At 42.3% G+C, this 23,905-nt stretch overlaps 1 protein-coding gene across 1 annotated transcript; it reads left to right on the top strand.

Annotated features, from left to right (window-relative positions):
• The first annotated feature begins 651 nt into the window (after nt 1-651).
• On the top strand, nt 652-22,945 carry myorg (myogenesis regulating glycosidase (putative)). The gene is made up of 4 exons (XM_060935510.1): nt 652-715; nt 806-898; nt 13,662-14,153; nt 16,347-22,945. The coding sequence occupies exons 3-4, from the start codon at nt 13,891-13,893 to the stop codon at nt 18,139-18,141; spliced, it is 2,058 nt and encodes a 685-aa protein (XP_060791493.1). The 5' UTR covers nt 652-715; nt 806-898; nt 13,662-13,890; the 3' UTR covers nt 18,142-22,945.
• The last annotated feature ends 960 nt before the right edge of the window (nt 22,946-23,905 follow it).

Raw genomic sequence — 23,905 nt, 5'->3', positions numbered from 1 at the left:
CTCTCTCTATCCCATCTCGTTCTATCACCTCTCTCTTCATCTCCCCTTCTCTATGCAACGGCCCTATCCCCCACTTGATTGACTTGACTTGATTCACTGATTGCATTTCTAATAATAAAAGTTGTTTACTTTGTTAACCTAACATGTTTTGTGTTGGCTCAATTTACCCCACACAGTGGCTCATCTTACCCCGTGCATGGGGTAAGTTGAGCCACTTGACATTTTTTTTTCAAGAGGTAATATCACTCTAACCATAAGAGCTTATCAATTATTTTTTGCTCAGATAGTAACAGTACACTTTGAAATTTGGTATGGTGTGTAGACTGGAAGCAAAAATGGCTTTAACATGTAGTTATGATGAAAAATGTAAAAAGTGGCTCATCTTACCCCGCTCTCCCCTATGTGTCAGCCCTGTGATGACCTGGTGACTTGTCCAGGGTGTACCCCGCCTTTCGCCCGTCGTCAGCTGGGATAGGCTCCAGCTTGCCTGCGACCCTGTAGAACAGGATAAAGCGGCTAGAGATAATGAGATGGGATGGATCGCGCCGCTTTCTCTGAAAACTACATTTCCCAGCGTGCCACAGAGGGAAGACTTCCTGGTTAAGCCCCGCCCACCTCTTAAAACAACCGCTCGTCTTTTTTTTTTTTTTTTTCTAATTTATTTATTTATTTCCCCCTCTCTGAGCAGCGGTTGGACGTGTTGGAAGTCAACTTAGTAAGTTCACAGCCCTTGAGTCGGGACGGAGTGTTAATTATAAGATAACGGTTGTGTGATAATATGTTTGTATAATATGTTTGTCCACAGAGCGGAGTTGCACGAGCTCCTGGACGTTGAGATCACGCGAGACACTGCGTTGTTTTCTCTCTCCGTGTGAGTAACGGTCCTGAAGGAAGGAAGGTGAGTGGTTCGAGGCACATGAGCTGCACAGGAGCTCCGATCCTCAGGCTTACTGATGTTTTAGAGGACTGATACCCGTCCTGATAGTGTTTCTCCAGCCTCTGTGCCGTCCTCTTTCCATCTGAAATGTCCTTTAGAGGAGTTGGGTGATAATTGACTGTTTGAAAGCGTGGTGTTTACAGATCCACCTTTAAAACAGCCCGCAGTGTCACTGCAGTAAAAGCAGGGTTGGGTATTGCAGAGAATTTTCCTGTTGCAATATATTGCAAGATTCCTGTTTTTCCAGAACATCCACAGGAAAACTGAGACAGTGAAGGAAAAGCATGTGGTGTTGAGTTTTCATCTCATCTCATCTCATCTCATTCTCTAGCCGCTTTATCCTGTTCTACAGGGTCGCAGGCAAGCTGGAGCCTATCCCGGCTGACTACGGGCGAAAGGCGGGGTACACCCTGGACAAGTCGCCAGGTCATCACAGGGCTGACACACAGACAACCATTCACACTCACATTCACACCTACGGTCAATTTAGAGTCACCAGTTAACCTAACCTGCATGTCTTTGGACTGTAGGGGAAACCCACACGGACAACATGCAAACTCTACACAGAAAGCCCCTCGCCGGCCACGGGGCTCGAACCCGGACCTTCTTGCTCTGAGGCGACAGCGCTAATCACTACACCACTGTCGCACTGTGTGTGACAGCCTGGCTTCTCTGTCCTTGTGCCAGGCCTCTATTCATCCCTCCCTCTTTTCCTCTTTCCTATCCCTCAATCTGTTTTAGGACCCTCTGAGACGACGCCATGCTCCCCCTAAAGCTCTGGAGACCATTGAAGCCTGGACTTCATTAGATATGAAATGCACTGCTCCATGATTTCTGTCAGTCTGCTCAAATTACAATAATTCATTCATTCATCCAGAGTAACTCCTTTATCCTGGTCAGGATCGCAGTAGATCTGGAACTAATCCCAGGAACACTTGGGAGTGAGGCAGGGAACACTCCCTGGATGAAACACCAGGCACACATATTCAGACTTTGTGGCAATTTAGCAGAGCCAATCCATCACCAACAATGTTTTTTGTAAGGTTGGAGGACATGAGAAAACCTGATGAAAGCCCATATGGACACAGGGAAAACATATAAAACAGCTCTCAGACACTAACCTGAGCTAAGATTTGAAGCAAGAACCCTGCAGCAATGCTACACCACTGTGCCACCCTAAAATGCAATTAAAATAATAACCATTAACAATAAATCAGACCTTTTGAACAAAACAGGGAAGCCAGGGCCTAATGGTTAGGGCTTATAGTTATCTCATCTCATCTCATTATCTGTAGCCGCTTTATCCTGTTCTACAGGGTCGCAGGCAAGCTGGAGCCTATCCCAGCTGACTACGGGCGAAAGGCGGGGTACACCCTGGACAAGTCACCAGGTCATCACAGGGCTGACACATAGACACAGACAACCATTCACATTCACACCTACGGTCAATTTAGAGTCACCAGTTAACCTAACCTGCATGTCTTTGGACTGTGGGGGATACCGGAGCACCCAGAGGAAACCCACACGGACAACATGCAAACTCCGCACAGAAAGACCCTCGCCGGCTACGGGGCTCGAACCCAGACCTTCTTGCTGTGAGGCGACAACGCTAACCACTACACCACATTTTCATTTTCAAATTTAATGAAAACACTCGAGTGCAAAAATAAACTTTGTATGCTGTGAATCAAGGGTGGCATGGTGGTGGAGTGGTTAGCACTGTCACCTCACAGCAAGAAGGTCCGGGTTCGAGCCCCGTGGCCGGCGAGGGCCTTTCTCAGCCCTCTCAATATATTTCTGAGAAAGGGGCAAGTAAGAAAGAGTAGTAGGCAGAGGTTAAGCGTAAGCTGAGCCAGGGATCCCAGCAGCAATTGAAAAAAGTAGAGGAATGTAAGAAACTATCAGTATGGGTCAAGGTGGCTGCAAGCCCTTTGCAGGGTGCAGGGGCAGCACCCCTGCTGGGGGAAGCTGTTGAGATTTTAACATTTAAAGATGCTATAGAACACATTTTTTTTACATAGATTTAACATAGAAAAGCAACAGAATTTAACAATAACGTGTATCTATTTGATGCCATATTTTGTCATCTATGACCTAAGTGGCAAAAAAACATTATTTATAAAAATTAGACGAAAATGTAGCTTTGAAGATTATACTTGCCTAAATATTCCACTGATTTTGTTATAATATAACAATAGTATCCATCGTTCATCTCATTTGTTCATTTTTTTGTTTCGAGTTAATGTCAATACTAGTCTAATATAAGCTACATTCATTTTTCAAAAATCATGAATATGAGCAGAAATCAATGATTCAGTAATATAGGATATATACATATGCACAGCAAATATTGGAGATATTTGATTTAAACCTTTCTCTCTTTTTGAAAGGTTTCACTGCAGAGGAATTTAATGCTCTTTTCTGGGGTGCATTCTGTGATCTTTCCTCCAGTTTTCTCTGCTTTTGTTTCTCTGATCTTTCCTTCTGCTTTTTCAACCTGTTTTTCCAACCAGGACCGATTCCATGAATTCTTGATCCCCGCATCTAACCCAGACACTGTTCCGCTATCTCTTTTATGGAGGATATCTTTTTTCCACGACATATTGAATTAAGTTCAACGCATTAGAAACAAAAGCACGAACGGAGTTAAAACACGTTTTCTCGCAAATGGGCGCAGCCATATTGTTTTCTCGTTCTATCGCGTACAGTCTCGCGGTATTTACATCAATTTAACTTCCGAGTGTTCCCGAATGTCAAGCGAGAACAAACGAAGCTGATGAAAACATCGCTAAACAAGCAAACTAAATTAGAACGTATTCTGCTGGTCATTTTACTTAAACGAACATATTTTTAACGGATATACAAGAGATTAAAAAAAAACAACACTTTGGCAAGAAAAATAGCGGAATTCCGCTAAATAGCAGATGTCTGGGATCCATGTTAAGCACAAGCTGAGCGGAGGCTGCGTTAGCTGCCGCCGCAATGTATAAAAAAGCGGGGGGTCCGGGGGTCCTCCCCCAGAAAATTTTGAAAATGTAGATGTTAAATGGTGAATTCTGAGTGATCCTGAATGCAAAATTTTTAGTGCTGTCAAGCGATTAAAATATTTAATCGCGATTAATGTCGCGACTGTCATAGTTAACTCGCGATTAATCGCAATTTAATCACACATTTTTGTCACATGAAAAACCATTGTAATTCTCTTATCAGCATAAAAAAGTGAATGGGCTTGCTCACCGTTCGAACTACGGGGGTACTCGGGGGATCCGAGATCCCCTGAAACAGACATGAGATCCCTTGGAAACATGATTTGGGAAATGTTGGGGGGTCTCTAAAATATTGGCAAAATGATGTTTATTGACATAGCAATCGTGTGTAACGGGAAGCATTTGCATATCCGAAGTGAGCGCGCGATGGAGAGCCGCGCTCTGAGACAAGCGCAAGCACCCCCCCCCCCCCCCAAGGGAAAATAAGGGACCCCCCCGAAAATATCGGCATAGTTCAAACAGTGGTTGTACCAATGTTTTTTTTTTTGCAGAGCATAACACGTCTTATCACAGCCACTGCAAAGTGGGGCTGGAGCCGCCGATGGGAAAACGAAACCTAAGCCGAGCACCGTGGCTCTTCGGGGGAGGGCAGAGGACTCTGGCTGTGCGGGGCGTGGCATCATGTCACAGAGCGTTAATCTCGCGATAAAAAAATTATCGCCGTTAAAATTGAGTCAAGTTAACGCGTTAATAACGCGACATTTTTGACAGCACTAAAAATTTTATTTTTATGAAGTATAAATTATGAAGTAAAAACTTATGAATTTCAATTCTTTGAAAAACCACTGTGAGTAGCCGGCAATGGAGCGTTTGTAGGCGGCAAAATCGCCGGTTGCCGGCAGTTATTGAGAGGACTGCTTTCTGTGTGGAGTTTGCAATGTTCTCCCCGTGTCCGCGTGGGTTTCCTCCGGGTGCTCTGGTTTCCCCGACAGTCCAAAGACATGCAGGTTAGGCTAATTGGTGGCTCTAAATTGACCGTAGGTGTGAATGTGTGTCTGTGTGTTCGCCCTGCGATGACCTGGTGCCTTGTCCCCCGCCTCTTGCTGGGATAGGCTCCAGCTTGCCTGCAACCCTGTAGAACAGGATAAGCAGCTACAGATAATGGATGGATGTTGTGAATCAACATCACAGTCAAGGAAAGAAAGAAAGCACAACTTTATTCATCACACACTTGTGAAATTTCCTCTCTGCATTTAACCCATGTGAAGCAGTGTAGCTGACTACGGGTGAAAGGCGGGGTACACCCTGGACAAGTCGCCAGGTCATCGCAGGGCTGACACATAGACACAGACAACCATTCACACTCACATTCACACCTACGGTCAATTTAAAGTCACCAGTTAACCTAACCTGCATGTCTTTGGACTGTGGGGGAAACCGGAGCACCCGGAGGAAACCCACGCGGACACGGGGAGAACATGCAAACTCCACACAGAAAGACCCTTGCTGGCCACGGGGCTCGAACCAGAGAATTCAAGAGCTACTTGTAAAGGCAGTGAAACTAAGATGCTTCAACAAAGTATTAGTTTAAGGGTGTGCACACTTATGCAACCAGCTTATTGTACGTTTTTTATTTTTGATGTTTTTCCCCCGAACAGATTTGTTTGTTTTTCAATTGAATTGTACAGGTTGTAGGTCACATTAAAGCTGGGAAAGTTTTGAAATTATTTATCATGGTCTCGTTTTTTTTTACATCAGAAAAACCTATCAGTTTAATGGGGTGTGTACACTTTTTATATCCGCTGTAACGTAACTGTTTTTATATTTGTTCAACAACGGGTAGGTCTCATTATTAAGAAAAAAATATATATCTACATTTCTGAGAAAGTATTTTTGACAATGGATTGAAATTTGTTTTGTTTTCTTTTTCAAGATCAATGAGATTTCTCTTACCTGTTCGGCAAATTTGAGATTTGTGATAACGTCCATCTTGGATTCGTAGTACATACATCGTATTATAACTTCTGAGAATTGTTTCCTACTTGGCATTTGATATTTACAATCCAATGCATTGACAAGGCTTTGAAAATCAACAGAGTCAACGATCCTGTAAAGCCGAAGATCTTTAATTATAAACATTGCAACTTTGTTAGTCAAGTACTGTGCCCGTGCAGAGTTGGGTTTGTATTTTCCGCCGGAGTATCCCGTTAGTGTAAGTCGATCTGCTTGATGTCTCTGGTGACGACTGAGAGTTTTCCAGGCGACTCTGACTGTGGCATCGAGAATTTTGTTTTTGACAGTAACATCGGATGATGTCTTCGCACGTGACTTGTCAGGTTTGATGTTCCTCCTGAGAATTTTACCTCTGTGCTAGAAAGTTTGCAAACTGCTACGTTTCTGTCCACACTCCCATCCCTGGTTAATTTCTTTAGTCCGAAAGTGCTGACTTACACTTGACTTAGTTCGTGTGTTCGGCATGACAGTGAAATCTGCCGTCACCATTTTTGTTTTCCACGAAGTTTTCCGAATGTTAAACGAAGCTTTTCCGAATGCATGCCAATATACCGGTTTTTGTTCAACGTATCGCAATACGTATCGATTTAGAATTTTGTATCGATACAAACCAGTATACCGGTTTTATCGCGCACCCTTAAGTAAAAGCAGCCAGCTTTCCTAACCTCCTTACTTCCACATGGACATTACATTCCCTACGAGCTGAGCTTATTTTAGTGCTTCTGTCAGCATGGAGGTATGCAGCCAGCCTTTGCCTGGGGCTGAACACAGAAACACATCTGAACAGGACTAAAGGGACTGAGATAGTGCCAGGAAATATTGCCTTTAAAATAAACATTACAGCTTGCATCAGATATTACTCCCTGCACTTTGTTCTTCTCTTCTTCTCAGGTTTGGTCTGGTTCTGTCCAAATAGGCAAAAAAAACAAAAGGTAATTTTGCTACCAATCTTTTCCATCGAAACATTTAACAGTTTTTCCACAAAATCGAGTCGTACATGAGCTGATAGCCAACGAAGCGCGTAGCACCGAGTCGGCTATAAGCTGTGTACGACGAGTCACTGGATTTTGAGAAACAGACCCTGTGTCCGAAATCACTCCCTACTTACTATATAGTGAGGTCGCCATTTTGGAGTGCTGTCTGAATGTATCGTGGGAATTATTACAGCCTATACAGCGCACTCAAAGTATCCCACAATGCATCACGAAAAGTAGTGTACAATCGATGGTCACTAACCGAGCAATATCATGCATTGCGATCACGCTGAAAGAAATCAAAACAAAAGCCTCAAATTTGATTTAATAAAAGGCAACAGCAAAGAAGAAAGAAAGGATTCAGCCTTGATTTAAAAGAACTGAAAGATGCAGCAGATACAAAGTACTTTGTCGTGATTAATGTGGGAAATATGCTCAGTATAATATGGATTTATCACAAAAATACATGCATGTATTTATTATTTTGGAAACCCACCAGCTGCCTGATCTGCCATGTTTTAATTGGGCAACAGTAATGACGTAAATAACGGCCTGACGGAGTAGCATCCGAAGGTGTTTTCTCATTTTACCAATGAGCTCACTAGATTAGATTAGATTAGATTAGATAGGACTTTATTGATCCCTTTGGGCAGGTTCCCTCAGGGAAATTAACGCTACGTTCACACTGCAAGGCTTAATGCTCAATTCCGATTTTTTTGTGAAATCCGATTTTTTTGTGAGGTCGTTCACATTAACAAATATATGCGACTTGTATGTGATCCTCAGTATGAACGAAAAGCGACCTAAAAGTGTTCCGCATGCGCATTGCAGGATACGACGACGTCACACGCAGTGAGCATGGCCAGTGTTTACGGAAGTAAAACCGCCCGGTTGCGGTATGACTCATCCAATCTAGCTTGAATAGCTGCATCCCCCCAAATGGAAATCAGCTCCCTAACCTCTGCGTCCTTCCATTGAGAAGATTCAGAACCTTCACAGCCCGAAGCGTCCCTCGCACTGATGTCATGCGCCATGTTGTGGGTTACCATAGCAACCAAGCTCGAGCTCGCAACCTGTGCAGTCTGTGCAACTCAACCAACCGAATATCAGTCTTTGTTTTGTTTTATGTGAGTTGTTGCAACTATGTATACACTGCCGTGCACCTCAATAAACCGAATGGTAATTAGTCTTTTGATTTTTCCGTGAGGTTTGCCTTATGCAAAGTGGGGGGGACCGAACGAAGTGAATTTAAATATGGGTGGGACGAATCCCACCCGTCCCACCCTCTATCTGCGCCCGTGATTATGCGCCATGTTGTTGTAACTTTTTTTGAGAGACCCCCCGCCTACTTCAGCGCAGAATAGTGACGTTTGTGGCTTGTTGATGACGTGTAAGTCGGATGAATGCGACCTGGCGGTTCAGACTGAAGTCGCATATGAAAAGAGCGGATAGGAATCGGAATTAGGACCACATATCCAAACGGCCTGGGTCGGATTTGAAAAAATCGGATCTGTGTCGTTCATATTGTCAATAAAAGATCGGATACAGGTCACATATGGGCGAAAAGATTGGATTTGAGTCACTTCAGCCTGCAGTGTGAACGTAGCCTAAGATTCCAGTAGCATCGTTACAGGATAAACAGAAATAGAAATAGAGAAAAACTTTTAAATAAGTTGAATTAAATATTTACATGTACAAATATAAAAAAAAAAGAATAAGATATGGGGAAGAGGGGAAGGAAAAAAATCCAGCAGAAGAGGTATTGCACATTATATTGCACATTATATTGCACATTGTCCAGTATTGCAGTATTGCTTATTGTTAGGCTAGGCTACTGCTCCTTCCCGTCCTCTGTCCTCCTGTTCCCCTTCTCCCCCCCAGAGAGGAGTTGTACAGTCTGATGGCGTGAGGGACAAAGGAGTTTTTAAGTCTGTTAGTCCTGCACTTGGGAAGGAGCATTCTGTCACTGAACAGACTCCTCTGGTTGCTGATGACTACTACCGTATATAGTCCTCTATAGACCCTTCCCACTGACGTCACCGGAAACCGGAAGTAAACAAACCCTGCGCCATATTGGAAGACCAACAAACTCGTGATTAGGGGGAAATAACGGCAGCGCGTGAAATTTAAACCCACGAGGCACTTGATTCATCATAAACCTACAATGGTAAACTTTTGTGCTGTGTTAGGGTGTTCCAACAAAGCTGATGGGAAAGGTGAAAAGAAGTCTTTCTACAGAATACCAGCTGTGATTGAGACACAAGCAAACCAAGGAGCTTTCTGCCAGGAGACAGAGAATAAGTGCATTACTGAGTGTCTGTGAGCAAAGGAGAGCCTGAACGTTGCAACCTCCCTATTGGCTGTTTATTGGTTATTTGTAAAAATGTATCAATTGTTGCCCTTCATTGCGGACTCGAGAGACGAGACCTGACGAGTTAGTTCGTTGGTAGCAGAACAAAATGTCTGGACACAAATCGGGTTTTCAGAAAAGGAAAGAAAATAAACGCAGGGTCGAAAATACAAAAAAGGAGGCAGAAAAAGCAAAACGAGTTAAGGTAGGACAAATGGTTACTTTTCTGAGGCAGCCCGCCGTGGCTGCCTGCAGGCTTATTTATTATAGCCCATTTAGTTAAAATAGTTGATATAAAATGTTTATAGTTATGTGATGGTTGTCCTCAGTGTTCGAACTATGCCGATATTTTCGGGGGGTCCCTTTTTTTCCCTGGGGGGCGCTTGCGCTTGTCTCGGAGCGCGGATCTCCAAACATATGAGAAGCCTATCTTACGCACATATCACGCGGACTCCACACACACATCGCGTCTGAAGTCATAACTCATCAGGGGAAATCGTGTCCGCATTGGCATGTTCAAAAAACAACCTCGCGTCAACAATGATACCACACGCAAGAAAAAAAACCAGTCAGGCTACTCAACAACCAACCTGGCAGCAGCAGTCGTTGTCATATCGGTTTATTTTATCTTTGATGTAAACACAACACTTCGGATATGCAAATGCTTCCCGTTACACACGATTGCTATGTCAATAAACATCATTTTGCCAATATTTTAGAGACCCCCCAACATTTCCCAAATCACGTTTTCAAGGGATCTCATGTCTGTTTCAGGGGATCTCGGATCCCCCGAGTACCCCCGTAGTTCGAACACTGGTTGTCCTGATTTAGACTGGTGGGTTTTTTTTTTGGGTGGGGGGGGGGTTGCGCGATGTTGCACCCGGGTCCAGATTAGGGCAGAACCGGCCTTGGCTACATTTCAGGTGTAGTTTGTTTTATGTATGTATGTACTTGCATAGATGTGTACTTGGTCTTCCAATATGGCGACTACCGAAATCTCGCGGCGCGGTGACGTCATGCGGGAACCCTCTATATAGTGAGTAGGGAGTAGTGAACGAGTGAGTGGTTTCGGACACAGGGAGAGCATTTTTATTTTTTTGCAAATTCAGTTAATAAAAACTTGATACAAAACGTCCGACAAAATCTTTTCCACTTAGGAAAAATCTTTTCCACACTCTTAAAAACCTATCAATGGCTGCACGAATTGACTTTTTAGTGTTTTTTTTTATAGAAAGTGCTGTCTTGCTGTCGTGCCGAGGTATAGAATAGCTTTAGACATTTATTTAATTCTTACTTGGACATTAAGTTCTGTAGTTTTCAAACTTCACTGAGCTCTTGAACCAGTCTAAAAAAAAAAATTCAACACATTTTAATGCTTAAAGATGAAGAATATAAACAAACCGGCGAAATGACCGTAGCAATTTGTGGAAAATGTGATCATAATAATAATTCTTGAAAGAAAAAAAAGATACATTTGTACCATCAAATACTTTCATTCCATGTTTTGTTGCTTTCTTTTGTATTTTTGGGGTTTTCTTTTTGAGTAGAATTTTTATTTCGTCCTCGGTTGGTTCAGCAACACGCTCCGCCATTTTGTTTTTCTCTACTCACGGTATATGAGCTGATAGCCTAGTAGTAGTGTAGCCAGTCAGAGCGTGCAATTGCTCATATCCATAATAATTCATATTCATATAATTCATAAGATTCTGTGCTGTGCAAAAAATCTTAGGCATCTTTTTTTTTTTTTTTTTTGAGTATGAACTTTGTTATTTTAGGACTTCTACATTATCAAGTCAGGTTTTCAAGCATTCATCTTCCAGCACAAAATTATACCTTTCTGTATGTCAGTAAAGAAAGCAGTGTATTACGTAAGAGACCGTAATGAAGGCTATTGGGGTTTGGGGCAAAATTAAGAAGCAAGTGTGACCGTCAAAGTGTCCAGAAGAACTGTGGCTGGTTCTGCAAGATGCTCAGTAAAACCTACAGCTCATTTCCTTATAAAACTGCACTCATTGTATCTGAGACTACCATTTTTTTTTTAAGCAAAGGGTCATTGCACTAAATATTGACTTTGGCTACGTTCACACTGCAGGCTGAAGTGACTCAAATCCGATCTTTTCGCCCATATGTGACCTGTATCCGATCTTTTATTGACAATATGAACGACACAGATCCGATTTTTTCAAATCCGACCCAGGCCGTTTGGATATGTGGTCCTAATTCCGATTCCTATCTGCTCTTTTCATATGCGACTTCAGTCTGAACTGCCAGGTCGCATTCATCCGACTTACACGTCATCAACAAGCCACAAACGTCACTATTCTGCGCTGAAGTAGGCGGCGGGTCTCTCAAAAAAAGTTACAACAACATGGCGCATAATCACGGGCGCAGATAGAGGGTGGGACGGGTGGGATTCGTCCCACCCAGATTTAAATTCACTTCGTTCGGTCCCCCCCACTTTGCATAAGGCAAACCTCACGGAAAAATCAAAAGACTAATTACCATTCGGTTTATTGAGGTGCACGGCAGTGTATACATAGTTGCAACAACTCACATAAAACAAAACAAAGACTGATATTCGGTTGGTTGAGCTGCGCAGACTGCACAGGTTGCGAGCTCGAGCTTGGTTGCTATGGTAACCCACAACAAGTTTGACAGGCATATCGGGGTTGGGGTTGGTTTGCTGGCAGCTTTGTCCCCCCCAGTTTTTTGTCCCCCCCAGTTCAAAAAACGTATCTGCGCTCCTGCGCATGACATCAATGCGAGGGACGCTTCGGGCTGTGAAGGTTCTGAATCTTCTCAGTGGAAGGACGCAGAGGTTAGGGAGCTGATTTCCATTTGGGGGGATACAGCTATTCAAGCTAGATTGGATGGGTCATACCGCAACCGGGCGGTTTTACTTCTGTCAACACTGGCCATGCTCACTGCGTGTGACGTCGTCGTATCCTGCAATGCGCATGCGGAACACTTTTAGGTCGCTTTTCGTTCATACTGAGGATCACATACAAGTCGCATATATTTGTTAATGTGAACGACCTCACAAAAAAATCGGATTTCACAAAAAAATCGGAATTGAGCATTAAGCCTTGCAGTGTGAACGTAGCGTTTGTTATGTCTGCCAGCTGTGTTGGAGGAGGTTGTTTTTGTTTGTTTGTCTGTTCCCAACGTAACTCAAAAAGTAGTAAAAGTATTTGGATGAAACTTGGATTAAAGGTGAGCCATGGGGAAAGGAACAGTTGATTTGATTTTGATCCAAATCCGGATATGTATGTGGATCCAGGATTTTTTGTCTGTTCCAAATGTAACTCAAAAAGTAGTGAACGGATTTGGATGAAATTTGGCAGATAGCTTTAGTATCATCCTCGTTACAAGTGATTTGAGTTTGACATTGATAACATGTGGCTTGTTGGACGTATGCACTCTACCGGGTTCCCTTCAAGTTTCATTTATTACTGTTTACTGTTTTTCATATAGAAACATTTAATATGATTATTTTGAAGGCATCTTTTCTGTACAGCATTTCTTTGCACGTGTGTAAGATTTTTGCACAGTACTATATAATAAAAAAAATACACTCACCGGCCGCTTTAAAAGGAACTTGTTCTTGGTTCTAAGATTCCTGTTTTTGGCTGCAGGAGTGGAACCCAATGTGGGCTTCTACTGTTGCATGCTGAGATGCTTTTCTGCTCACCACAGTTGTAAAGAGTTGCAAATTTCATCAAAATCTGTTCAGTACTTTTTGAGCTATGTTTGATTCTGGATCTGGATTTGCATCAAAATCTAATCAACTGTTTCTTGGCCCATGGCTCACCTTTCGTCAGTATTTCATCAAAATCCATTCACTACTTTTTGAGTTATGTTGCGAAAAGCAAGCAAGCAAAGAAACAAACAAATGGAGGTGAAAACATAGCCTCTTCCACCAAAGCTGGCGGAGGTAATACCACCATTTTAAATTCTTGGGCTGGAAGTACAGATTGGGTTTTGAACACCTTGAATATTATTCCATCATTAATAGGCTGGCGGACAGTTTTAAAAGAGGCACAGAGGACTGGCCAGTTCTCTTTTGTATAGTCCAAGACTTGTAAAAGGACCGATTTTCCACAGACTAAGGTTTGCCAAAGGCTATTCACGTTGTACCCGAATCACTTTGTACCTTTTGAACCATTCACACACTGACACTTTTAAAGAACTTGGCTCTGAGCGGAAGGTTCATTGTGTGCCTCTGCTTGCCCTTAAAATGAAACCGAGAAGTGGTTTGGCATGTTTTATCGAAACACAATGGACGAGAAATTCAATAATAGAGTGTTTCCTGATTTTGAGTTAACAAATCGTGCTAATTTTTAATATAGGTTCTTGTAAGGGGTCAAACCAAATCCTGACATTTTGCTTTTCTTTCACAGATTTGTAAAAGGATAATGACAGAAGCAAAGAAGAATACTGAGCAAAGGAAACATTGGTCAAGATTACATGCCTTGAGTAATCTCTAACCACTCTGGGAACTTTTAAATATAACGTGACTCAGACATGTTATGAAATGTAAGGAAGGCGCTGTACTAATTGTTTCATGTCCAAGAGAACTTATAGCCACAAGTAAACCTTCACACTTGTGAAGAAAAGAGAAGAAACACAATGTACCAAGTTGTACCTGGAGGAGCTGGGGGCACTATCACAGAAGGCGTGCCCCTTAAAAAAATAAATAAGGAGAGTCGTCCACTAGTTGGCGCTGGAGTTCTGGGTCTGGTCCTGGTTATCGCTGCTGTGACAGCGTGGTGTTATTATATCGCCTCCCTCCGCAAAGCCGATCTCTTAAAGACAGAGTTATTGGACCTTAATAAGGATGGCTTTTTGATCCGCAACCAAGCTGGGGGGATCGTATTCAGGATGGCTTTCAGGTAAGTAGCAATGTTAAAGCATGCATACTCAAGCTATTTTATTAACTTCAAAGCAGTCTGCTTACAAATCTTTGATGGCACGTTCATTTTTATCCCCCGCCACGAAGTCCATCCATCCGTTTCAATTTGGACAAGTTTATTCAGAAACTACAGTGGTGCTTGAAAGTTTGTGAACCCTTTAGAATTTTCTATATTTCTGCATAAATATGATCTAAAACATCATCAGATTTTCACACAAGTCCTAAAAGTAGATCAAGAGAACCCAGTTAAACAAATGAGACAAAAATATTATACTTGGTCATTTATTTATTGAGGAAAATGATCCAATATTACATATCTGTGAGTGGCAAAAATATATGAACCTCTAGGATTAGCAGTTAATTTGAAGGTGAAATTAGAGTCAGGTGTTTTCAATCAATGGGATGACAATCAGGTGTGAGTGGGCACCCTGTTCTATTTAAAGAACAGGGCTCTATCAAAGTCTGAGCTTCACAACACGTTTGTGGAAGTGTATCATGACACGAACAAAGGAGATTTCTGAGGACCTCAGAAAAAGCGTTGTTGATGCTCATCAGGCTGGAAAAGGTTACAAAACCATCTCTAAAGAGTTTGGACTCCACCAATCCACAGTCAGACAGATTGTGTACAAATGGAGGAAATTCAAGACCATTGTTACCCTCCCCAGGAGTGGTCGACCAACAAAGATCACTCTGAGAGCAAGGCGTGTAATAGTCGGCGAGGTCACAAAGGACCCCAGGGTAACTTCTAAGCAACTGAAGGCCTCTCTCACATTGGCTAATGTTAATGTTCATGAGTCCACCATCAGGAGAACACTGAACAACAATGGTGTGCATGGCAGGGTTGCAAGGAGAAAGCCACTGCTCTCCAAAAAGAACATTGCTGCTCGTCTGCAGTTTGCTAAAGATCACGTGGACAAGGCAGAAGGCTATTGGAAAAATGGTTTGTGGATGGATGAGACCAAAATAGAACTTTTTGGTTTAAATGAGAAGCGTTATGTTTGGAGAAAGGAAAACACTGCATTCCAGCATAAGAACCTTATCCCATCTGTGAAACATGTTGGTGGTAGTATCATGGTTTGGGCCTGTTTTGCTGCATCTGGGCCAGGACGGCTTGCCATCATTGATGGAATAATGAATTCTGAATTATACCAGCGAATTCTAAAGGAAAATGTCAGGACATCTGTCCATGAACTGAATCCCAAGAGATGCAGCAAGACAATGACCCTAAGCACACAAGTCATTCTACCAAAGAACAGTTAAAAAAGAATAAAGTTAATGCTCTGGAATGGCCAAGTCAAAGTCCTGACCTTAATCCAATCAAAATGTTGTGGAAGGACCTGAAGCGAGCAGTTCATGTGAGGAAACCCACCAACATCCCAGAGTTGAAGCTGTGCTGTACAGAGGAATGGGCTAAAATTCCTCCAAGCCGGTGTGCAGGACTGATCAACAGTTACCGGAAACGTTTAGTTGCAGTTATTGCTGCACAAGGGGGTCACACCAGATACTGAAAGCAAAGGTTCACATACTTTTGCCACTCACAGATATGTAATATTGGATCATTTTCCTCAATAAATAAATGACCAAGTATAATATTTTTGTCTCATTTGTTTAACTGGGTTCTCTTGATCTACTTTTAGGACTTGTGTGAAAATCTTATGATGTTTTAGGTCATATTTATGCAGAAATATAGAAAATTCTAAAGGGTTCACAAACTTTCAAGCACCACTGTACATAAGCTACATCAATGAAACTTTGCGTGCCCATATTGCTATACATGACCTAAGTTGAGTTCGAAAATCATTTACGAGAAATTATTATTTTCCGAGTTATGGCCCTTGATTTTCGTAATTGGACTTTGTACAAGTGGACTCAATCTGGACAAGTTTTCTTGGAAACTACATAAGCTGCATCAATGAAACTTTGCGTGCTCCTACTACTGAAAAAAGCTGGGTAGCATTTTATGAAGGTGTCACAGCACTTACGACATCATAAGTCAGTATTAAAGCAATGGGCTTATAAGGTCGTAAGTGTTAAGGGATCTTCATAAAATGCTCTTGGCAGGGGATAGTGATGACTGTGTCTTCTTGTTAAAGGAACTGAACTGAAATATATTGGCCTTAAACACTGATAAAACAAGGGAATTAAAAAGTGTATTGGTAAATATAAATTTCAGATCCGGAACCCTTGATTTGGACTCATGTTCTAAGGAGGACGTGATTCTGCGGTGCTCACGCTCCAATGCTGGCAAAGTAAATTTCTTCATCATGACTGTGAAGCCCAAGGAGACTGTCATGTGCTACCGTGTGCGGTGGGAAGAGCTGGAGTCAGACCGACCTGTAATGCACTCCATGTCTTACAACGGCTCTCACTGGTACGGTGGTTCCGAATCTGCTATCCAGCACTGGCCCATTGCCATCTCGGGTCAGCAAACACCCAAGCCCTTTGTCACCAGCGACATTTATTCAAACCGCGAGGACTTTGGTGGCATTTTGGAACGCTACTGGCTCTCGTCCAATGCCACTGCCATCAAAATCAATGATTCTGTACCCTTTCACTTGGGCTGGAACGATACCGAGAAGTCATTGTACTTTGAGGCACGATATCAGGACAGTCCGTATAAGCCCCTTCCTGGGATGCCACCATATGCTGAGCTCAGCTACCGTGTGTGCGTGGGCCCTGATGTGTCCTCCATTCACAAGGTCATGGTCCGCAGGTACTTCCCCAAACCCAACAAGGTGCCGTTAGAATCAATGTTCCAATATCCTATATGGTCCACCTGGGCTTTACATAAAACTGACATTAACCAGGAGAGACTTTTGAAGTATGCAGAAAACATACGAAAGCATGGCTTTAACTGTAGTCAAATAGAATTGGACGACCGGTACACCAGCCGGTATGGTGAGTTTGACTTTGATCCTGAAAAGTTCCCCAATGCATCTGGCATGTTCCAAAAGTTAAAGAGTGACGGCTTTCTGTTGTCATTATGGACACATCCCTTTGTGAACTACGATTCATCCAACTTTGGCGTGTGCGTCCAGAAAGGTCTTTTCGTAATGGAGCCCACTGGACAACTTCCTGCTTTGGTGAGATGGTGGAATGGCATTGGTGGCATTCTGGACTTTACCAATCCCGATGCTCGGAACTGGTTCACCTCCCATCTGCGAGCACTGCGTTCCAAATACGGTGTGTCATCCTTCAAGTTGGATGCTGGTGAAACAAACTTCCTGCCCTGGCGCTTCCGGACGCAGGCCCATCTTCCAGATCCGAGCACATTCACGCGCCGTTACACAGAAATGGCGCTGCCATTCAACGAACGAGCAGAGCTGCGTTCAGGCTATGGCTCACAGAACATCTCCTGCTTCTTCCGCCTCAATGATCGTGATTCGGTTTGGGGCTATGAGCTTGGTCTCAAGTCCATCATCCCTACTGTCCTCACCATCAGCATCCTCGGCTACCAGTTTATCTTGCCTGACATGATCGGGGGCAACGCGTACGCCAACCGAACCTATGGGAATGGTCGACTCCCTGACCGTGAGCTTTACATTCGTTGGCTGGAGCTTTCTGCTTTCATGCCAGCCATGCAGTTCTCCATCCCACCATGGGAGTACGACGATGAAGTGGTAGCCATCGCCCGGCGCTTCACATCACTCCATGAGACACTGGTGGCCCCCAGAGTTCTGGAGCTTGCAGGGGAGGTGCTAAATACAGGTGACCCCATCATCCGTCCTTTGTGGTGGATAGCCACTGGAGATGAGACGGCGTATAGAGTGGACTCACAGTTTCTCATAGGAGATGACCTGATGGTAGCACCAGTGCTGGAGCCTGGCAAGCAGGAACGGGATATCTACCTCCCGGCTGGGCACTGGAGGAGCTACAAGGGCGAGCGCTATGATAATAAAGAACCTATGCATCTCACAGATTACGCTGTTGATCTAGATGAGATTGCATATTTTCTTTGGGTTCAGTGATGCTATGACAGTTGTTACTATTTTTTTTTTCTTTTTTTTTCAGGGGATGAGCATTATCTACTTTTGCGTAATTGCATATTCAGGGCTGTTCTGTGTTTCATTTAAACCAACTAAAGCTTGATGCGTTAAGACAACATCCTCGTGGGATAGGAGCAAACATTTACTGTGCTGATTGACCCAATAAAAAATAATTTGTGTTTCATTTTGCCTGTGCAGTTACAGTAGCTAGGTGTGCACACAGTGCTCATACCCACTCATGTTTTCAACTGCTTTATCCTGGTCAGGGTTTGCAGTTTAGCCGGAGCCTTTCCCAGGAATACCGGGGAATACCGTACATCCTGGATGGGATGCCAGGCACACAGCGCGCACACACATTCACATACTCATTCAGGGGCAATTTAGCAGATCCAGTAAACCAAACTGGGAGGTACGAGGAAATCCGAGATCTCAAAGGGAACCTATGGGGAGAACATGTGAAAATCTGGACAGTCAGAAACCTGAGCTCAGGATCGAATCACTGCGCTATCATGTCATCTCATACCCACTCATGTGCCTTACGTTTTTTGAATGTACATATAACACGTCAGGTTCGCAAGCTTCAAGACTAAACCAAATGCTAGCTCGAGCACACTTTGAATGTTATACTGTACTTGGAATGCACCATTATGGCAATAATTTACACTTGTCTACATCTACCAAGCGCCGATTGTTTTATACAGTATATTTGAGTACATGCAAGTCTAAATTTGGAGAGTAATATGTCAAAAGAAAAGGAATGAATTGATTTACTGTGAAAATAAATGTGTCCTTATCTTAAGGTGATACAAACAATAAGCATGGATTCGTCCAGATCGTACGGTACTTGATGCTTAATGCATTTTTGTATGTGCTCGAATTTTTGGTCAAAGCTAAGTAATTGCAGTTATATGCATGTCCATGAGGTTATACGGATTTAATAAGCAGTTATAGTATTCATGGTGTTTATAAGCGCACACTAGCACCTTGTGAGGAAAATATGGGAGAAAGTATGTATTTTTGTGAAACTAAAGCTGTACACTGTTTCTAGCTCTATTTTTAGAATGCATCTGTTTGTGTTTATTCACTGTACGTTCAATATAGCACCGTCGCTTTAAACAATAATTATTTTCATTCGTAATAGTTTCCAATATTGAGACTAGGGATGCAGTTTTTTCTTTCGGTACATGAGTTTGTTGGTACTCATTGATGAACACCAAAATAAGTTACTGAATATAGAACAGTCATTCCACGAAATCGAGTCGTACATGAGCTGATAGCCGACGAGGCACGTAGCACCGAGTTGGCTATTAGTGATGTACGACGAGATTGAGTGGAATAACTGTTTTATTTTATCCACATTCACTGGATTTTGAGAAATGGAGCATTTTTATCTTTTTAATTTTGCAAATTTGAGAAATTAAAAAAAATATACAAAACGTCCGACAAAATAATTTCCGCTTAGAATGTAAACCAACCAGTGAAATGACAGGAGCAATTTGTGAAAAATGCGATAATAATAATTCTTGAAAAATAAAAAAGATGTGTTCTTACCATAAAACACTTTTCTCATCTCATTATCTCTAGCCGCTTTATCCCTCTACAGGGTCGCAGGCAAGCTGGAGCCCATCCCAGCTGACTACGGGCGAAAGGCGGGGTACACCCTGGACAAGTCGCCAGGTCATCACAGGGCTGACACATAGACACAGACAACCATTCACACTTACATTCACACCTACGGTCAATTTAGAGTCACCAGTTAACCTAACCTGCATGTCTTTGGACTGTGGGGGAAACCGGAGCACCCGGAGGAAACCCACGCGGACACGGGGAGAACATACAAACTCCACACAGAAAGGCCCTCGCCGGCCCCGGGGCTCGAACCCAGGACCTTCTTGCTGTGAGGCGACAGCGCTAACCACTACACCACCGTGCCGCCCAAAACACTTTTATTCCGGTTTTTTTTTTTTTATCCCCTGCTGGCCGAAAGGCCCGAAGGGGGGATTATGTCGTGGCGATGTCCATCCGTCCCAGGAAGGGTACTCACGTTCTGAAATCAACTTCTCTCACAATTTTTGGAGGAATTTCACGAAACTTGACAGGATTCTTTGTTATGTCGCTAATATGCATATTGCAATTTCGTTCAATTCGGTCACATTTTACCAGAGTTATGGCACAGTTGCCAGCGGGGGATATTGTGCTCTCGGAGCACTCTTGTTTTTGTATTTTTCGTGGTTTTGTTTCCGAGTAGTTTTTACTTCGTCCTCGGTTGGTTCAGCAACACACGCCGCCATTTTGTTTTTCTCTACTCACAACGTAGTAATTACAATGTCTGTAATTTGCAAACTTCTTTGAGCTTTTGAACCAGTCTAAAAAAAAATTCAACAAATTTTAATATAAACAAACTGAGAAAATGTCCTCTTGACATTTTCCTAGTGCAGAGCAGTGAGCTAAACTTGGATTGTCACCGTATACTAATCTTACATCATATAGGATCACGTGAAAGAGAAAATAAGCACAGTATCGAGCCCTGATTGAGACTAGATAGAATAAGCTGCCATATCATTGCCAAATATTTAACATCATCCAGTCTTGTTTGTCCTGCCATCTTTTATGTGAAATATAAATTTCATATTCATGTTGTGTGTTGTCCGTGATGTTTGTATGCAGTATTAAATGGTTGTCAGTCAGTGTTTAGTCAGTTAATCGTCATCAGATTGTGTTTTTGCTGCACAGTAATATCTTCTTTCTTTTTTATATACACTTTTTTTTCATTTCCGTTTCCGGTTGAGAGTACGTCGTGTGCATTCTGGCTGCCGCTTCTCACCGGAGCGTTTTTTTTTATTTTATTTTATTTTATTTTCTCTCCTTTTTTTAATTTTTATTTTATTTTTGTGTGTTTGTGTAGTTTGATGTTTATTTGAGTGTTTTTGTCTGCCGGTTGTGGTGTAGCGCCGGACCCAGTTTTGGGCGTCGGTTCCCTCCAGGCCTTGGTTTGCTGTGGGTGATGCCTGTGCTCCCAGCTATGGACTGCAGTGAGCTCGTTGCTCATTTTAACATCGTGTTATCCAGCGCTCTGTGCTTTAATGCTTGGCATGATGTTCTGAGCGATGTTGCTCGGTGGCATCGTGGCGGCTGTGCAGGCGGTTTGGGATGTACCAGCGCTATGCATGGCGGTGCTTCTGTGCTCGCTTTGTGGATCCATGGCGTGGTGTTCGAACGATGTTGCTGGCAGCGTCACGGTGGCTGTGCTGGCGGTGTGGGACTTGTTTTCATGCGCCTTTTGGTGGAACTGTGGCTGCTACACCACGGGAATGACATCCTGACCCCTATTTGGTGGATTTTTTTAAATTTAAATTTTAATTTTTTTCTGTTTATAATTGTAAAGCGACCTTGGGTTTTTAGAAAGGCGCTGTATAAGTTGAACTTATTATAATACACTTGAGTAGATCCTGCTTCTGCGAGCCACTGTGCAAGGGGATGAGTTCTCAGTGTTTACATACAGTAGGAGAATAAGCGGTATGTGCCAAATGTTTGTGCGTGTATGTGTACTTGGAGCTTTCAAACGAAGAGTCTCTGTATATAAAACAGGTGCATGGTATCATTTCAGTGGAGTGCAGCTTAATTTACAGTTTGAGGAAATCCCTTTTCCATGCATGAGTACATGTTGATAAATTATGATATGTAAAAGATATAGGACTTGATTTGCATTTGTTTTTTCACTAGATAAACAGAGGTTACGCAGGTTGAGAAACGGATCCAGGTTTCTGCATTTCACAACAACGAAGCAGCTAAGCTTCAATGAAGCAAACACAGTGTTTACACACTCTGTATCACGCTTATCTTGTTAACATTGACATGGCACCGGGCCCCTATTTAGCTTCCGGAACATTGATTGATTGTCAAATGCCAATGCACAGGAAAGAAATTAGCAGAGCAAAACCAGTCTCTCTCTCTCTCTCGTCAGCATTATTATAAAAACACCACAGTTAGTGCTGATACTTCTGTGAGAAACATTAAAAAATTAATTGGATTGAAATCCAACTGTGCAGTTTAACCAATGTGCACGTTTCTGTAACAGCTTCAGTGTCTCTCACCTGTAGAAAGTGTTTATCACCACTAGGGGGCAGTGTGTAACTGTTCTTGATTATTTAGGCATGAAGTTCTCCTGCTTGCTTGCTTTTCCTTTGCTGTTATCCCCCCACATCTGTATTTACATCAATGTAGTACCGTATAAGCTCTTTTTATAAGCTATTTTAAGCTCTTAACAGTTTCAACTTCTTCAAAATAAGTCTCAAGTTGCTATTAATCAAACCTGAGCCACCATCGCTATAGACGTGCCAATTATTATTTTTTTTAAGCTAGAATGATGTATACACTACGACCTAAAGCAAACAAAAAATGAAAAAAATTCTCTGCTCATGTGAGTGAACATATTTTGACATGTAAGATTTGAATATTGTTAGATCACGGCACTTGGTGTCATTATGATATGATTATTGTTTTGAAAGTTCCGAAGGATTGATGTGTCAATGTTTCATGAAGTTTGCTTTCCCAGCACAGAGTTCTGTTCTGGTCAGAACTCATTTCCTGGAAAGAACTATTTGTCTGCTTGGTGAACAATAAAGGACACGATTATTGAGAAATTGTGTGAGGTGATTGTCTAAATGAATCCAACAGAGTGCTGTTAAAGGGAAATTAATCAGCTGGGGTTGGTGCGATGTAACCTGATGTGAAACAGTAATAACACTCCGACGTTGATTATTTTCCAAGTAACAGTACAAACATTATGAAGTGTTTTTATTCCTCTTACACCAAAGAATTATTTATTAATGAACATCACATCATGCGTCATGCCATTTTATAGCATACATTATAAAAAATAAAGGTTATTTTTGTGCCGTGTTTTTTTTTTTTTAAACAGCAAACAGAAATATCATTCACTTAAAGTTAGGTCTGATAGTTGGCTGTTCCTCATGAGAAGGCTTTCATTATGAAAGTGGTGTAAATTCAACAGAAAGGACTCTATTAAGTTGTTAATCACAATTACAGTATGTGTGATAATATGGAGTAAATCAATGTGTCAGGACTAGCAGTGATATAATTATATACCATATATTACTGAATATTTAACAGTTATTCCATGAAATCGAGTCGTACATAAGCTGATAGCCGACGAGGCGCATAGCACTGAGTCGGCTATAAGCCATGGACGACGAGATTGAGTGGAATAACTGTTTTATTCTATCCACATTCACTGGATTTTGAGAAACAGCATTTTTATTTTTTTCAAATTTGATAAATAAAAACTTTATACAAAACGTCCGAGAAAATAATTTCCGCTAAGGCGGACTTCTTAAAAACTATCGATGGCCGCACAAATTGACTTTAGTGTTGTTGTTTTTTTTTTTTTTTGTAGAAAGTCCCGTCTTGCTGTCGTGCCGAGGTATAGAATAGCTTTAGACATTTATTTAATTCTTCCTTGGATATTTCAGTTCTGTAATTTTCAAGCTTCTTTGAGCTTTTGAACGAGTCTAAAAAAATTCAACAAGTTTTATGCTTAAAGATGAAGAATGTAAACAAACCGGCGAAATGACAGGTGCAATTTGTGAAAAATGCGATAATAATAAGGCCAAAAAACCCCCCACTTTGTTTCCGGTTACCCAACCGCCCCGTGACTCTGACCCCCTCTTGGTCTATAAAACGTTCATGCGATAATCGTAAACGGCCGACTGTACGCCTGCGCGTG

This window comes from Neoarius graeffei, chromosome 12 (assembly GCF_027579695.1).
Source record: "Neoarius graeffei isolate fNeoGra1 chromosome 12, fNeoGra1.pri, whole genome shotgun sequence".
In the NCBI taxonomy this organism is placed as follows: domain Eukaryota; kingdom Metazoa; phylum Chordata; class Actinopteri; order Siluriformes; family Ariidae; genus Neoarius; species Neoarius graeffei.
The sequence above is the reverse complement of the archived record's forward strand: the minus strand, read 5'-3'. Positions and strand labels throughout refer to the sequence as shown.